Source organism: Equus przewalskii, chromosome 15 (assembly GCF_037783145.1).
Source record: "Equus przewalskii isolate Varuska chromosome 15, EquPr2, whole genome shotgun sequence".
Lineage (NCBI taxonomy): Eukaryota > Metazoa > Chordata > Mammalia > Perissodactyla > Equidae > Equus > Equus przewalskii.
In genome coordinates this window covers 77,623,316-77,640,648 of record NC_091845.1, presented here as the reverse complement: position 1 = coordinate 77,640,648, position 17,333 = coordinate 77,623,316, and the positions used below count along the sequence as shown (strand labels likewise).

The window sequence follows — 17,333 nt, the reverse complement described above, 5'->3', positions numbered from 1 at the left end:
TTGCCACGGGGGCACAGTGACTGCCACCCAGCCACTTCCTTCTTGCTTGCTTACCTCCTACCTTGCTCAAGGGGCCTCAAGTCCTTTGACACCTACCGTACTAAGGTAAGGAGGTGTGTTTTCTTCTGTCACACCCTCACACTTGGCCATGGCCCCCAAAAGCCAAAACTCAATTAGAAATCATGAGAAGAATGTGCGCTAAAACCCCAAAATGACTTTCCTGACCAGTGCCATCTCCACAGGAATTGTTTTCAGGTTCTGCTAATAAATAAATAGACCCATTTTTAAACCGCCCGTGAACAAAGATTTGTATTGGATCTTCAATCTGAGTACAACAAAAAGTGCTTTTACAGGATTTGTCAACACATCTAGGGGTTGCCTGCTGTTGTGAGGGGTCACAGGAGCAGAGACCAGGCCTCACGCAGTGGAGCCCTGGGGGGCGCTTCCGCTCGCGGGGCTCCAGCCCATCTTATGATCATCTGAAAGTTTCCTCAAGTTTATCAAAACTCAGTCTATAAGTCACTATTAGCAGTTGAAGATGGGAACCAGAATGACACATTTTTATTTCAATAAGTACTTTTGGAAATTATTTTTTTTTTAAGATTTTATTTTTCCTTTTTCTCCCCAAAGCCCCCCGGTACATAGTTGTGTGTTTTTAGTTGTGGGTCCTTCTAGTTGTGGCATGTGGGATGCCGCCTCAGCATGGCCTGATGAGCGGTGCCATGTCCACGGCCAGGATTGGAACTGGTAAAGCCCTGAGCCACCAAAGCGAAGCGCGTGCACTTAACCACCCGGCCACCGGGCGGCCCAAGAAATTAGTTTTAAGAACAAACACCAAACATGAGCCCAGTGGACTCTCCAAAGCCTGATTAAAGGCACAGAAAAAGACACAGATCATCAAACCTCATTTCACACAGGCGGTCAGCATTCCTCCCATTCTCCCACCTTCTGACGGGCGGTCCAGGCGGCGAGGGAGGGGCTGCCACTGACTCAGACGCTGGCAGCAGGGCAGAGCAGGCAGGCAGCTTAGGAAGTCTCAGGGCTCTGGCTCCCTCACCCGGATCCCTGGATGGAGACCTTCGGAGGAGACAGCGCTTGTTAATGGACGACACCGGCTCCAGAGCTTCCTGAGACAGAGTCTCAAACATCGTGTCTAAAACTACTTGGGTGAGGACACTGGCAGGGGCGGCTGCTCCCTCCCTGCTGGGCCTGCGCCAGGAAACGTCTACACATCGTGCAGGTTAAAGACAAGTCTGGCCAAAGAAAGAAGCTTGCTGAGGTGACAGAGGTACCCCCACGCCCGACCCTGAACCCCTTCTGAAAGGGCTGGGGTTTGGCCAGGGTGGTGGGTGCCTGCTGGGGCAGGCTGTGACCACTCCCAGTCATCATGACAAAGGACGGACGCAGACGCAGCTGGGAGAGAAAGTCTGGGGAGATATCCCATGGGCAGAATAAGCAGAGAGAGGAAAGACTGCAACGCCCACACAGCATCAGCGGGCGGGTGGAGGACCGCAGGGCAGGCAGCACTGTTTTTTCCTGCGGGTGCCGAGGGAGGGGCGACAGCTCCAGCGTCAGCCGCCCAGCTGGCAAACAGGAGCGCCGTCTCCTTTGTATTGTGTTTTGGTTAGGTTTTTGGTTGTCAGACTCAGATACCAATTTCTGTACTGAGTCCATGGTTGATTGGAGTCCTGCTGGGTATAAATTCATGGATTGACAAGCCATTAACATGATCTACTCATTTGCTGACCTTGGATGAGCTGCCATGTGAGAAATCTTAGTTGACATTTCTTTACGTGTGTGTGTGTATATATACACACACAGTCCAAATCCCTTAAAATAATCCCTGTGCATAATCCTGTAATAAAATTCTAACTTTTCTGTAGGATTTTGGCATGTTCAGTAGCAGGACTAGAGCACAGCTACAGTGGACAGCCTGTCAACCTTCCCGGCACATTTTCCCAGCAGGGATGGGCTTGGTGGGAGTGAGTAGGTGGTGGAGCTTGCACACCTTCCTGTCTCCTTCCCTCCTGTGGGACATTGTGGCCTCCTGACGTGCACCTGATGCAGCTGACATCGTGGGTGGTGGGGAGGGTGGGAGAGCCTTGGCACCTGGAACGTGTCCCTGGAAGAGGAGGAAGGAAAGGCCACTGCTGCCCTAGGCCCAGGCATCACAAGCCGGTGCCCGCCCCCCTCGGGCATTCTCAAGCTTCACGTCAGTGTGGAGAAACCAGTGAAAATCTTTGTTTCATGGACAGTAGAAATTCTCTGAAAATAACCTACAATCGGGAACTTGTTTGTCATACATGGACTTTCTTTCATCTTTGTAAATTCAGGGCCTGGACCAGTAGCTGATGTATAATGACAGCTTCTCAGTCTTTCTTGAACGAATAAATGAATGCATGAATAAGTGAACACACACTGTCCGAGTATGTGACCTTTCGGTTCGTTTTGAATAACTGAGCAGTGCTCTCACCTTGCACACAGTGATCTGGCCGAAGCCTCGTTAAGTTGGAAGCCGCGGCCTCGGATCACCCTGTGTTCTCGGTCCTGCTGTCCTGAGTCAAGAGGAGACAGGAGGGAGGAGAGTGAAAAGTTGCAAAGGCGAGGCGTTTGCCCGGCTTCGGAAGTAACTGGGTGGCGGCGGCAAGTAAGCTGATCCGGGCAGAACAACCGAGACTCTCAGGGCGGCGGGGGCGCGGGCCCTTGCTGGCCACCGGCCCCGGGCGCTGACCGCCTCCGCCCCTTCCCGGCCGTCCGCCGGTCCCGCGCTCTTGCAGCCATTCCGGGGCCTGTGCTGGACGTCCTCTCCCCCGGGAAGGGCGGCGGCGCATCTTCTGTGAGCCGGGAAGTATGGACACACAGGCCAGTATCCCTGGGAGGCCCCAGCCGCTACGGCCCGTGTCTCAAACACGCCAACAGCGGCTGCGCCCGCGCCGGCCGTCTGTCCGTCTGTCCGCCTGTCCGCCGCCGCTGCCCGCGCTCTGGGCGGCCGCGAGCTCTGGGTGCCGGCGGTGGTGGGGGCAGGGCGGTGGTGGGGCCGGGGCGGGGCGGGGCGGGGCGGGGCGGGGCGGGGCGGGGCGGGCCTGGCCGCCGGCGCTTCGCACGGGGTCACAGGCACGCGGCTGAGGACCGTCCGGAGGCCGGGACGTCCCCGCAGAGGCCGGAGCGGAGGGCAGCGCGTGCCGCCCGCGCTCAGGGACCGAACCCACTCGAGTCCAGCCAGAGCGCACCCCGCCCGGTCTTCGTGTCCCGGCAGGGAAGCGCCCCTAATCCAGGGGGCCCGCCGGCACCAGGCAGGCCCGGGCCGGGTTCTGAGGGCCCTGCCAAATGGGGGGCGGGGGCACCCCATCCTCGAGTTCAAAGACAGGCAGGTTCGAGACCCCTGGTTTGAAAGGTGAACCGAGGGGCCGGCCCGGGGGTCTAGTGGTTGGGTTTGCGGTTCGGATCCGGGCAAGGACCGACGCACCACTCATCAGGCCACGCTGTGCAGGCGTCCCACACGCCGGACCAGGAAGACTCAGGGCCAATCTTCCTCACCAAAGGAAGAAGGGTGATCCCAGCCCAGGGACATGCGCTCAGAAGCCCATTTAAAAGGGCCCCCGGGCCAGGCACAGAGCCTGTCCTCCTCTCGTCCTCTCACCCGCAGGAGTAGTCAGAGGCCAGGGAGGCGCCTCTCTCGGGGTGAAACTCCGAGCCATTGGTTTGCAAGTCGACTTAGCGACTGGTTGTGACTGGGCAAGATGCTTCCCCACTAGCCCGGGGAACTGCCGGAAACCCTGAGCAAGTCTCCCAAGTGCAAAGCTGGCACTGGCTCCAGATGCCCGTGGTGGTGAGAATGCAGCGGGTGTGGCCGGACAAAGGAGGACTCCTGCGGCCAGAGCATGCAGCACAGGGGGACAAGAGAAGGAGTTTGTTCCCGAGAAACTATCCTTAAACAGTCTAAGTAGCTACTACATGTAGCACTAAGTGCCTGGCACTATTCTGATCACTTAGCCCTATTTTGCAAACAAAAGCTCTGAGGAACAGAGAGGTTGCTATTGTCCAACGTCACACAGCTGGGGCAAGGGGCGGAGGAAGGATTTAAACCAAGCGGTCTACTCCAGATGGTCGTGCTCCGAAGGACAGAGCCGACCCGGGCCCTCCAAGGCATCTGCAGACCCGGCCGCGCGGAGCTTCCGTTGCACAGACAAGTCCCGGTGGCACGGGGTGTCCGCCCTCGGCGCAGCGCGGGCGGGAGGCGGCCGGCGCGCGGGGTTTGGGGGGACGCGGCCAGTACGGGGGTCCGTGCAGAGTGACAGCTGCACAGCACAGGGACGCGCGGGCGCGGCACAGGCCCCGTCCCTCCCCGCCTGCCGGGGCCGTGCCCACGGAGTCGGGGCTCTCCGCGGCCGGCGGCAGCCTCGGGGCGGGGGCTCGGGGGAACCTGCCCCTTCGCCGGCAGGGAGCGCCGCGGCCGAGGGGAGCAGGGCCGGAGCCGGGAGGCCGGCGCAGCGGTCGCAAGGGCGCCGCGTCCCGGTGCGGCGGCGCAGGACTTAGCCGGCGAACACTGAGGGGATCCCCGAGCAGCCGGCCGACGCTGCCAGTCAGCGCCGCAGACGCCGGGCGCGCGGCCCGCGGGGGGATGTGCGCAGGCGCGGCGTGGGGCGGGATGTGCGCAGGCGCGGCGTGGGGTCAGAAGCCACTGCCGGGAGGGATGCTCGCCTACATGCTGCTGCTCGGCCTGAGCGCGTCTGATGGGACAGGGAGCCCGAGCCGCGAGGGCCACCGCGCGGCCAGACCTCCGCAGAGCCCGCTGCTCCGAGCCACTTGTCCCTGGCGCGGGCCAGCGGCGGCGGAGAGGGGCGCCTGCCTGGCAGGCGAGGGATAGCTCGGCCGGGCAGTGCCTGTGGACCGAGTGGACGCGAGCGCCGCCTCAGAGAGGACCGCTCCTTTAGAGGCGCTGTAATGACGACACGAAAGGTGGCGCCGCAGGACACGGCGAGGTCGCAAGGGCGCCACGCCCTCCTCGGAGGCCTGGACCGGGTGCGCCTGCGCTCCATAACGGCCCGCGGCCGGCCCGCCCCGCCGCGCCACCCCGGGCGCAGGGCTCGGCCTGGAGGACGTCCTCGCGCCGGCCGGCTTCCTCCCACAGCAGCCGCGGCGGGGTCCCCGCACGGAGGTCTGGGGCCGCGCTCTGGAGCCGCCTTCCCCAGGATGCCTCGGCGCTGCCACAGCCCCTGTAACAGCTGCCGCTCCCAGGGCTCTGGACGGCGCAGCCCGGCGCTGCCTTCAAGCCCGAATGTGTTTGTTTCTTAGACTCGCAACGCTCCTGTCAACGTCCCACGGTTCTTTCCTCGCTAACGTGGGTGTCAAATTCTGCTCGCTCCACTCCACTCCCGTTGGAGTCCTTTGTTAGGGATGGACAGAATCTTCCAGTCCTCTACTGTCTTAGAGTCCTGAGACCCTGTGTGCGTCCCGCCAGCACGGGGGCTGCGGAGCCCCGGCCTGTAAAATCAGTTCCCGCGTGTGCTCAGACCTGCAGGGCGCCGGCTGCCGGCCAGGGCAGACCCCGGGCGCGGGGGCGAGCGCGCCAAACCCACTCTGGCCTCAGCACTGAGCTTCCAGGGGCCACCGCCCTCCTGTAAGGGCAGAGGACAGCCAGCGCTCAGAGCGACCGCAAGGAGCTGTAGCCTGGCTGCAGTTGCTAGGCTGCAAGCTCCTTGAGGGCAGGGATCTCGTTCTGATCCTCAGGGTATCCCAAGCTCTAGGACAGCACCTGGCACACACCGGGTGTTCAGTCAACATTTTTTTTTTTTTTTTTGGTGAGGACAGTTGTCCCTGAGCTAACATCTGTGCCCATCTTCCTCTATTTTGTATGTGGGGCGCCCCCACAGCGTGGCTTGACCAGCGGTGTGTTGGTCTGCACCCGGGATCTGAACCCAGGAACCGGTCCACCCCAGCAGAGCGGGGGAAACAACCACTATGCCTCCAGCCGGCCCCCGGTCAACATTTTTTAAATGAATGAGTCCATTCTAAGGACTGACAGCAACCTTGCAGTTTTCTTCCTTGAGGAGGTAAGTCCCCTTCATCTCCAAGCTGGTGGCCTCCAGAAGTTTGCCTTGCATTCAGTTGGGAGAACGGGGATGCCAGCGTGGCCCTGTCAGGCTCACAGCATGCCACCAGCAGGACGCTGGACCGGCTGCAGGCCCTGTCCTCCCACAGGGCCACAGGAAAGCTCCAAGGACATGAAACGCCCCTCCACACCCAGACCTGCCGGTGGCGCAGAGCCCAGCTGAGGGAGCCACCAGCACAGGGCCCAGAGGCTCCTGCTCAGCTGTGCATGTCCCTTCACTGCGGAACAGTAGCCATCCCCGGCCTGTCTTCTCTCGACTGCCATTTCCGCCCTGCTCTGTCCAGGCTCTGGACTCCAGCCACTGCACTGACCATGGTGGTAGAAGAGCCTTGCTCCCAGGCGGTCCTCGGAGCAGCAGCAGCCTCTGGGAGCTGGTGAGGAATGCAGAGTCCCAGGCCCCAGCCCGGCACCGCTGACCCAGAATATGCATGTGAAACAGGATCCCTTGGTGAATTATCTGCACGCTAGGTTTGAAAAGTACTAGGTTGGAGTAGATAATCTTCACTCAGAAAACGATCATGTTAGTTTTCTGCCTGTTGCCCTAACAATTATCACAAATTTAGTGGCTTCAGGCAATAGTCAGTGATTCTCTCCCATTTCTGTGGTCTGCAGTCTGGGCCCAGGGTGGCTCCACCGGGTCCTCCAACTCGGGGCTCAGGAGACTGCAGGCCCCGTGTTGGCTGGGAGGGCTCTCCTCTGGAGGCCTGGGGAAGATGCAGCTTCCAGACTCGCTGGCTGTTGGCAGAATCCATCTCCTCCTCCTGTTTTCCACATGGCCCCCCTCATCTCCAATACAGCAAGTGTCCAGTCCTTCTCATGCTTCGGATCTGGCTTCTACTCCTGCTTCAGCCTCCCGTGATTACATCGGCCCCCTGGATATCCAGGATAACCTCCCTATTTTGAGGTCAACTGATCAGTAATCTTAATTTCATCTGCAAAGTCCCTGTTGCCACATGATGTAACATAACCACAGGTGTGACACCAGAAGGCAAAGATCATGGGGGCCAAAATTCTGCCTACCACAAGGATTTCATCAGCAATATGTCCAAATGGGGATGAACCATTAGATTAGAAGTGTCCTGAGTTTTGGTTGTCTCTTATCAGTTAGCACTGCCCACCCTCCACTCTGCCATAGAGTGTCTCTCAACACATCTCAATTCTCTCCCAGCCCAGGAGACCTCTTATCAGAGGGTGCACGTTAATTCTGCAAAAAGTCCATCCCATTCCACACTTATCCCCCACTGTTCTCAGCCACCCAGAGGGAGGGATCACAAGGAACAAGGCTAATGCCAAAAATATGCAACCCATGCCTGCCATTTCACGTCACCCCTCACTCTCCCTTGTCTCCTGCATCAGAGTCCTGGGACTCTGACCCACAGGACAGGAGAACTGGAAGTGTAAGGGTCGGCAGGAGGCCCTGGAGCTCAACACCACCCCAGGTTCATCTGAGGCCTGTAGCCCAGCCTCCTGGTTTTCTCAGGGTCTCTTGCCCAGGCAGATGGCTACCAGCGGGACTGTACACTCTTCCAATTCCAGACTCATCTTTGAGTGGACAGAGTGGTCATGTCTTCAAACAAATCCAGAATGACAGCCCATCAACTAGCTGGTGGGTCACTAGTCAAATCTCATTTGTTCCATGAAGGCCCTTCAGAAGTTATCCCAAGGCCATGCAAACAATCTGAGAAGACTGATTTAGCAGATATCCTCTCATCAATTCATGTTTTATTTGTTCTTCACACTTAAATACCAGTCCCTACCAGTCTTGGCTCCCAAGTGAATTTTGATGATTTCTCAAAAGCAAGTCCATCCTCAATGGACAAATCCTGCCAGTTGTGACAATGGTCAAAGACTGTGTGTGTGCTCCAGGCTCCTGAAAGCAAACCCAAAATCATCCCTTAAAAGTCCTGAAGGCTGAAACATGGAGCCTGTTGTTGAAGGATAACAGTCGCTGGGATGTGAGGACATTGGGTTGTTTGTTCCAAAACCACACACACCGTTTTCTCGTCACGCCTGATGTGTCCCTGCATCCCAGAGCATGACCGAAGCCTCCCTTCCTGAGCAGCGGCCCCCACTGGAGGCTCATCCTAGTGAGGAGCCCATGCAGACACACGGCTCAAAGCCCTCTTTCGACGTGGAAACCAGTGCATCTGGAAAACTGAAATCCACTGAGCAAACTCTTCAGTCTTCTTGAAACTCTAACTTGACAACTTTACTAAAGCAAGAAAAGCCAAGAGAAATGAAAAACAAACTCCACATGGACCGACTTCCAAATTCACGTATTTGCAACCCCCTCCTTCCACACAAAGCTGCAGGTGAACAGGAAAGACCGTCAACCCCTTCTTTCACCACTCCCCTGAGTGAGGAAGAGTCACAGCCCCAACACCGCAGCAAAACTGCAGCCACACACAAGGCTTCCAGAAAGACTCCTGGAGGGAAACACTCCTGAAAACCCCATCACCTCAAGAGGAGAGTGAGCCCCTGGAAACTCGCCTTTATAAACACCCACCACATGCTGGCACTGCATGTCCATTTTCTCATCCAATCCTTGCAGCCCTGAAAGCTGGCATGACCCTCATCCTACAGTAAGAAAACTGCAGCTCCAAAGTTAAGTAAACTGCCTACGATTCCTAAGCAATCAAATATAAACCAGCATCTAAAGCCAATTCTCCCTCCCTCTCCAAAGTGAACGATCATGGATTCCATGTGAATTTGATCTCCTCCAGCAGACTCTGTATAGAACCCGGGAAGTCCTCCTCACAGGCTGCACCTTCAGTGATGGACGGCCCTATTACATTTGGATTTTGTGAAGAGGGCCAACTAGCCTTTCTTATCTCACTACCGCATGCACGGGGAAAATTATCACCGAGAAAGGACAGCCGAGCTGGTTACAGGATGAACCATACAAGTTCTAGGTAGAGAGATTATCGTCTACAGCAAACCCTACTGAGAGCCACTCTATGACACAGTGTGAGGCTGAAAGCCTGTGTGCCCCAAGTGGGACAGATGGAGCTACACGTCAATTTGTCACTTACCACCCACTTAGGTGATCAAAATGAAATAGAGTTCCTGTATAACAAAGTTCCAAGTACAAAATAGCTTGGAGAGCTAAGGAAGTAACCCACAATTTTCTTTGAGGAATATAACCTACCTGCTGAATTTTAAATATCAGCTAAAGTCAACTGATAGTTGAATCTCCTCCGTCCACTGATCAAACTAGTGCCAGATCCATGGCCGAGGATGCAAAGCTGGTCGTCTTCAGTCCTCTGGCCTCTTGTTACTCACTGTGGTCTATGAATGAGCACCAGAGGCCTTACTTAGGAGGTTGTTGGATATACAGAACCTCTGCTGCGGACTCGGAATCTGCACGTTAACAAGGCTTCCTTCATTCCTGGTCAAACTCTGCATCTGTCCCATACAGAGCCAGCGCCTTCTCACCCTTCTCTCCACAAACACTGCCTGTCTCTTGGGACCTTTTCACAAAATAAGTTTCAGGGAGGAGAGGGACCTTTGGAATAATCCAGTCCTCCCCCACCCCCACAGCTCCTTGCACTTAACTGCCGTTAGTGTAATTACCAAACCATATCCTGTCTGGAGCCCATTCCCTCCTAGTTTAAGATCCTCAAGAGACCACGTCTTTTCATCTCTATATCCTGAGTCTGGCAAATCATCACCTGGCACACAGCATGCCTGTGGTAAATAGTTGTTAAACTCCCCTAATTTCAATAGAAAACAGAGCTAGGAAGTTTTGGGTAGGTCAACTAAGGTCACACGGCAGTACTGAGCTCAGTTATGCCCAAAGTTCTGAACCAAGGAGGCACAAACACAATTTAGTGACTCGTGTGTATGTCTCATTTTTATTTCTCTCCAAAACCCAGTCCTCCAATTTGGATATCTCAATTCTTATGTATGAGAACTAGCTTTTATCTAAGCTCATTACAACACAAATTCTATCCATATTATAGTTCAAAAGACACAGCAACACAAATTTAATCAAAAAATAATATGGATTTCACACGAGCCAAAGTTGACAGCTGCTGAGGATCTGTTCACACTGGGCCAACTAACGTGACATCCTGGCTGCAGCCCATGACTCTCCTCTGGCATCACAGCGTTTTCTTGTTTTACACTCAAAAGAGGGTAGACAGGAAAACCAAAGCCCAGAAAAGGTTTGCTTTAGGAACAACTTCAAGAATGATTTTCTTCAGTTGCAAAGACGACTTCTAAAATGAATGCCTGTTATCACTAAGATCTTAGTGACAGTGCAACAAGCAGAGGTCCCAACAGGGCTGAGTGCTCACTACCAAAGCACAAAGGCTGCACCTGGGCCCCGAGGCCCATCCTGTTCTCCCAACGGTCACCCCTGAGCCAGCTGGGTTGGGTCCCCCTCGTCCTGGCTTGCACCAACACAAAGAAAACCTCAAGAATACGAGCAACAACAAAAAAGAGGCTTCAAAAAAACCGCAGATCATAAAGGAAGCACACCTTTATGAATAGAGGAGAAAGAAGCTCACATTAGGAAAAAGAATCATAGCCAACACCTGAGGCTGAAGGAAGCTCTTCATGACTAATCAGAGAATGCGAAGGAAAACTCTAGTGTTTGGTCCGAAGCCTTGAATAAGTTCCAAGTTTTTATATTTCACCATTTATATATTTTATTAGAGTCCACAGTCTGCTAAATAAAAGCAGTAACAAGATATTTCACAAACTATTGTACAATTTAAATCTTACGAATTTAATTTCATAAAAAATTAAGTAGATATTCATATCGGCTAACCTAAAAATGCTATGCTTCATCTATGGTCTAAACTACTTTAATCTATAAGAGATACAGTTCCAGCATTAAAAATAATCCCATTGCTATTTTTTTTACATGTTTTACAACAAAAAGTTTATGCTCTTACTCAAAGAGATCCACAGACTAATCCGTCATGTAAAAAATAATTTTACAAAAAAATCCAAGACATTTTAAATCCACTTTTATTTTCTTCTTTCCTCCTCACATACAGAACTTCTCCACACACCACATTTCTTGCAGCTATAAAGTCACTTATCTTGGTCAGGTACCATTTATTATCCCTAAAACTTTGCTGGCATCAAAATATGACAGTTAACCAGTGTTAAATCTATAAAATATTTACATAGCACAGCACATTAAGCTTTAGACACTTGGTAAATAAACCACATAAAAATACAACAAGCCCCTTCCCCATTCTACATGATCAGAATCAGGTGTTCACGGTCCCTATCTGGTGAGTGTACACTGGTTCGAAAGGCAGCAGAGGCAACAGGCAGTTACTTCAGGGCACAATGAACACTATGATCTGGAAGCACGTTATGATGTTACCCCAGTGTCATGTACCACCCCACCTTTCTTCAAGGTGGTCTCATAATTCTAGAATGGCAGGTCCAGCTGATACAAAATGACGACAGACAACACAACATTTACTCTGTGGAGATATCCTAATGCCTACTATGCATGCATTGTGATTTTGAAAACAACTCGTCCTAAAAACTTGTCACGATCATCCTGGTTTCTTAGATTGGGTGATCCATCAATCTTGCACTCGACTGTTACTTCTTTTCCAGTACTGGTAGTATTAAAGGCCACCTGGACAGCAACTAATGGCTGGAGATACCTCACCTGGCAAATAAAGGAAAATACATTAATTCAAATTCTATAGTAACTTCATCTACACTTTTTCAGAATTTGGTTTATTCTCTAAAATTTAAAAAAAAACCAACCAGACTTTAATCTATTAATTAGATCTATTATTTTTAACTCTTTCTTTTTTGAAGCTAGATATTCATTTATTTTCACTTTATTGTTTGATAAATACATATAAGATCTACCTCTTACTGATTATGTTACTTAGGTGTCCTATAGCCTTGCTTATGTTGCTGTGTAACTTGGTGCAAATATGATTGTTTTACTATCATGGTGGTTTCTAAATACAATTCTTCACTCAAAGAAACTAGGGGCTGATTCCAAGGATGGGGCAGGGAAAGTATAAGATGAACCTGGAATATCTTGTGGTGCCAGAAAGAAAGTGCTCAAAGAATCATGGGAGCATGTCAAAAGGACACAGGAGCCAGCCTGAAGGTCTCCCACCTGCCAAATCTGGGACAATTTTAGCACCAAAATAAATAATGATTATAACAGATTACAACCCCTGAATCTATGAATATAGAATCCACGAATAACAATCCATGAGAATATACTGATATAAATAAATAAATGGTAGAGAAGGAAAAGCTCTTCCTTAGAGCAGAATGCCAACTAGTAAATGGGATAGGAGAGATGGAATTAGAAAAATATTTGGGAACCACCCTATTACTAACTGACTCAGGCAAGAATCAATAAATGCTAAAGCTATGGGAAAAACAGAATTTTATAATCTCAAAGTAGTCTCCCTACATGAGACATACTGATTACAAAGGAAAAAGAGTAACTTTACAGTGGAGAAACCTGTCTGACCAAGTGTTTACGGTTACCATCACAGGACCGGTCAACACCACGTCCCTCCTGATGAGCTATTCTGAAAAGGCCCTAACATTTCTTCTGAGGCATTCCTGCCAAAAACGGACAACCTACATTTAACCATGAAAAACAGGAGACAAACTCAAATTGAGGAACATAAACAAGAAGAGTACAAGGGCATGAAACAGACAGGGTGAGGAACTGTTCCAGTGCCAGGTGACTGAAGAGGTAACAATGTGATATCCTGAACCAGGAAAACACTTCTTCTTTCTGATAAAGGACATTACTGGAATAAATGGTGAAATTTCAACAAAGTCTGCAGATTGGATAATAGTACTATATCAATGCTAATTTCCTTTGACAACTATATTATGATTATATGATGATGTCCTTATTTTTAGGAAGTAACGTTCAAGCATTTAGTGTAAAGAAGCACCATGTTTATAACTCAGTCCCAAATGGATCAGGAAAAAATTATCTATCAATGGAGACTGATAACATAAATGAAGTAGGGGCCAGCCAGTTGGCGTAGTGGTTGGGTTCGCATGCTCCACTTCGGTGGCCCAGGGTTTGCAGGTTTGGATCCCGGCTGTGGACCTAGCATGGCTTATCAAGCCATGCTGTGGGGGCATCCCACATAATATAGAGGAATATTGGCACAGATGTTGGCTCAGTGACAATTTTCCGTAAGCAAAAAAAAAGACTGGCAATAGATGTTAGTTTAGGGCCAATCTTCCTCACAAAAAAAAAGACAAATGAGATAAAATATTAACATTTAGGAAATCCTGGTAAAAGGTCTACAGGAATTCTTTGTACTATTCTAGCCACTTTAAGTTTGAAATAATTTCAAAATAAAAAGTTTTAAAAGTATATATATAGTATGGTCCTAATTTTATAAAATGATTTATTTACATACATATACTTAAAAGTTATGGAAGAAATTACCCTACGACATAGTTATCTCTGGGTAACAAGCTTTTTGATTTATTTACTACTTCTGCTACATTCTCTAAACAAGCACATTCTAAATAATGAAAAAAACAAAAATGCTATTTTGGAACTAATCATCCTTTAACTTATCTGCCTGAATTTTGTGTTCTGAATTGTAGATGTGAGATCTCCTTTTGCCATCACCATTTGTATTTAAAAACCAGAACAGATGATGCACAAGTTACACAAGGTATGTGTCTACCACCTGAGACAAGTGACATTTTAATACAGATGTGCCAATTTCCCAAGAGTCACAACCACTTAAGAACTTCTAAATACTTACATGCAGTTTTTTCCCATAATATGGAAAATATTTTAAGTCTATAGTTCCATTAGATGGATAAGTTGATAGAGTGGCTGTCTTTTCACCCTGAAGTTGAAAGCAGAAGAAACCCTTTTTAGATCACAAAAAGCAATTTTAAAAAATGTATTTATATTAAACAGTATCAATTATGAACAGTATGGGGAAACTACCGTGCTGCTCCAGTTGCATTAATCACAAGCTTCTTTTTGAGAAGAGAACTTGCTCATCTTGATTTAAACCCTCTGACATGAACTATCCCGATTCTTCTTACACTTCCTGGTGTACTCTGTATCCTTTTCCAAGAGTCCCTTCTAGCTTATAACCAGATCTACTCATGCACTGTCTGTAAAATCATCTCTGCCTTCCAACCACTAAATGCCAGTTCTCCGGCCACTGACAGGCATGCACCCGTGGGTATGGGACCAATGGATCCCTAAATGAATAAAATACTTTGCTTCCAGACTGGAAGGACTGGCTGCCATAACCTAGAGTGGAGCACTCGGGCCTGGGAGGCGGCAGGTCCAAAAGTCTCATGTGATTCATAACCATGATAACTGCAAGCAGAGGGGGAAACGATGATGCAAGTGACAAAAACTACTAGGGAAAAATTTAAGGTACTCCTTAACCAATTTAAATACCACATTTCCCTTGAATAAATTTATGAGCACATGTAAAGCAATTAAAAGTGTTATGAGTCTATTGGAATTACATTCCATGTATTTAAAAAACTGATAGGGGTGGGCCTGTGATGGAGTGGTTGAGTTTGCGCGCTCTGCTTCAGTGGCCCAGCGTTTCACCGGTTGGAATCCTGGGCGTGGACATGGCACCGCTCATCAGGCCATGTTGAGGCGGTGTCCCACACGCCACAACTAGAAGGACCCACAACTAAAAATAGACAACTATGTACTGGGGGGCTTTGGGAGAAAAAGGAAAAATAAAATCTTAAAAAAAACCACAAAAAACAAAAAAACCCTGATAAACATACAAATCTAATCATCATCTATAATCCAATTCATTCATGCTATTAGTTATTTGTAGTATTCTTAATAAGCGATTTATGAAAATTCTTATGTAACACATTCCAAATAGGCCTGATTTTAATAACTATAACTTTAACGCATACTAGATAACAAATAGACAACCATTATAACCAGTGGCAAGTTTACTAAGCACTAATTAAAGTAAAATCTGACTAAATGCTTGAATTCTAGATTTGAATAAAGTAATTTCTATTTTTGAAAGCACACACGAAACAACTATAGCAAAACTAAAAATCTCCTCTAAGAAGTCCTACTCTGTGTATTCCACGTGACTTGCATGAGCAGCACGTGTGCGTGGGGTGAGATGGAGAATGCACGGAGAAGACAGCACAACCAGAGTGACGACGCCCCACAAGGAGGACAAGTTCTAATGACGCAGATCAGATATGTGGAAAGAGCAGGAGACAGCAAGGCTAAGAGAAACTGCAGAAGCCATTTTTCAACCACTAATCAAACACCACTCCACATTTGTACTGCTTAATTAAGAAAAAAAGGAGTTTTAACTCTAAAACAGCATTTTATATTGGAGAAAAAACCAATCACTTGGATCTAAGTGCTTTTCTGCATCAAATTGCTTTTTTTCACCTATTTTTCCTTACTATATGAGCTTAATTCACAGAAACACAGAGATGTTCCCCAAAGGGTAAAAGAAAGATTTCTTCGGGCTACAGTTTATTGAGAACGTTCAGTGTGTATTTCCACCCAGATACCATATTTAATTTATATTTGCCTCATTTATGTCTAACAACCCTTAAGTGGGTGGGATCAATTACAAAGAGGGGAACTGAAGCTGAATTAATGTCACAAGCTCAAGGTCACCCACATGTAACAGACACTTCACTGTTCTCTTGGTTTGTACCTAAGCCATAATGTTGGCAGTCTTTTATTTAAACTTGTATTTTATACCTTCCATGAAATAAACATTTACAAACTGTGAAATATCAAGAAATGCGTATCTGGATAAAGATGAGACACTTCAGAGTGAAGCACACGTGGATTTTGTTTCTTTTATACAATCATCACCCATAAAGGTGATGTTCTAAGCAGTGGTTCTCTCTGGGTAGCATTTACCAATTTTTCTCTTCTGCATTTTTCCACATTTTCATAAATGAATATGATTCATTTTTTAAGAAAATAAAATACCAAAAATCTAGTGACACATATGAATATTACATCTTTTGCAGGAACCATCCTTTAAATTAATATAAATTAAAGGCTACCACTAAGAGCATGTTGTGTCACCAATGCTTCAGCATTTTCAGGACTCTTAACTTGCATAAAAGCCATTAAAGCAGACCAAACTTAAGAGTAAAAGATAAATGTATTACATAAAAAATAAGTCAACTAAAGAATTTAAAGAACGCTTGATAGAGACAAATCTAATGGAAAACAGCAATTATGATGACGTAGTAAATGTTCTCATCTGTTCTCCAGAGCCACACCTTTACAGCTACGGCCTCCATCTGATCACTCCTTTGTGACTAGCCTCGGAGTAAAATGCAAAGCTTTACCAACAGTTTTTCTGACACACAATTTTGTGTTTTTCTAATAACAAAAAATATTCCACAACTAAATAAACAAAACAAAAACCCCATCTACTTCCCCATCTACTTTGATTATTTTATGTGCTTTACATGTAACTCTTCAAAGCAAAAGGGACAGCAAACTGAAATGTGAGTCATCAGACAAGGATTTTTCATTAACACTTCCCCCAACTATTCTAGAGGAAAGGATACATAATGGATAAACAATGAGAAACTCCGTTTAAAACCATAAGGAAGAACTACATGAAGTTATTTGTACTGGCCAAAGGTGTTCAAACTTGAAACCTTAGGAAAGGGTCAAGCTGTTGCCCTTCTGGCCTAAGTGTGTGTGTTTTCCTTTCCCGGTGGTGTTGGCTCCACAGCCCCAGCATTCCGAGCTCATCTAGGCAGTGCGCTCACAGACAAAGGCGGAAGCTCCTGCATGCAGGTCCACTGCCATGGAATCAGCACGTCTACCCAGCTGAAGGCCAGCACCCAGGCCTCAGGAACTTTCTATTGGAAAGACTTGCAACCAAGGAGGATCACAAAGAGTCCACTCAACAGTTCTTCTAAATGTATCTTGTAGCCATCATGTTTCTTTTGTCTTAAGAGAAGACACTATACACTCACAGTCAGATTTTTAGAAGAATCTGTTTATCAAGAAAAGCTCGGCTTAGATGTAGCATCTGGTTTAAAGTGAGATTCTGGCTTTTTATCCAAGTTTCCTACTAAGCTGCCCAGGACTTAAGGAGATAAAATGAACTATGGTCACACGTGTGTATTTCAACCACACGTTGAGGAGAAACCACAAACTTTCTGGCTTATTATTCTACTGCAAATAGTGAATAAGTACTCAAAAGAAATTAATAAGGATACTCTAAAGCAG

The 17,333-nt window shown here is 48.5% G+C and overlaps 1 protein-coding gene across 1 annotated transcript in view; it reads right to left on the bottom strand.

The window, feature by feature from the left end:
• Positions 1-10,738: 10,738 nt before the first annotated feature.
• The window catches only part of ATP1B3 (ATPase Na+/K+ transporting subunit beta 3), a 40,830-nt gene continuing 34,235 nt past the window's right edge, over positions 10,739-17,333 (bottom strand). The window contains exons 6-7 of the mRNA XM_070576211.1: positions 13,864-13,950; positions 10,739-11,753 (exon numbers count right to left, since the gene is read on the bottom strand). Of these exons, the coding sequence (XP_070432312.1) occupies positions 11,583-11,753; positions 13,864-13,950 (258 nt within the window). The 3' untranslated portion in view covers positions 10,739-11,582. The remainder of the gene's footprint in view (positions 11,754-13,863; positions 13,951-17,333) is intronic.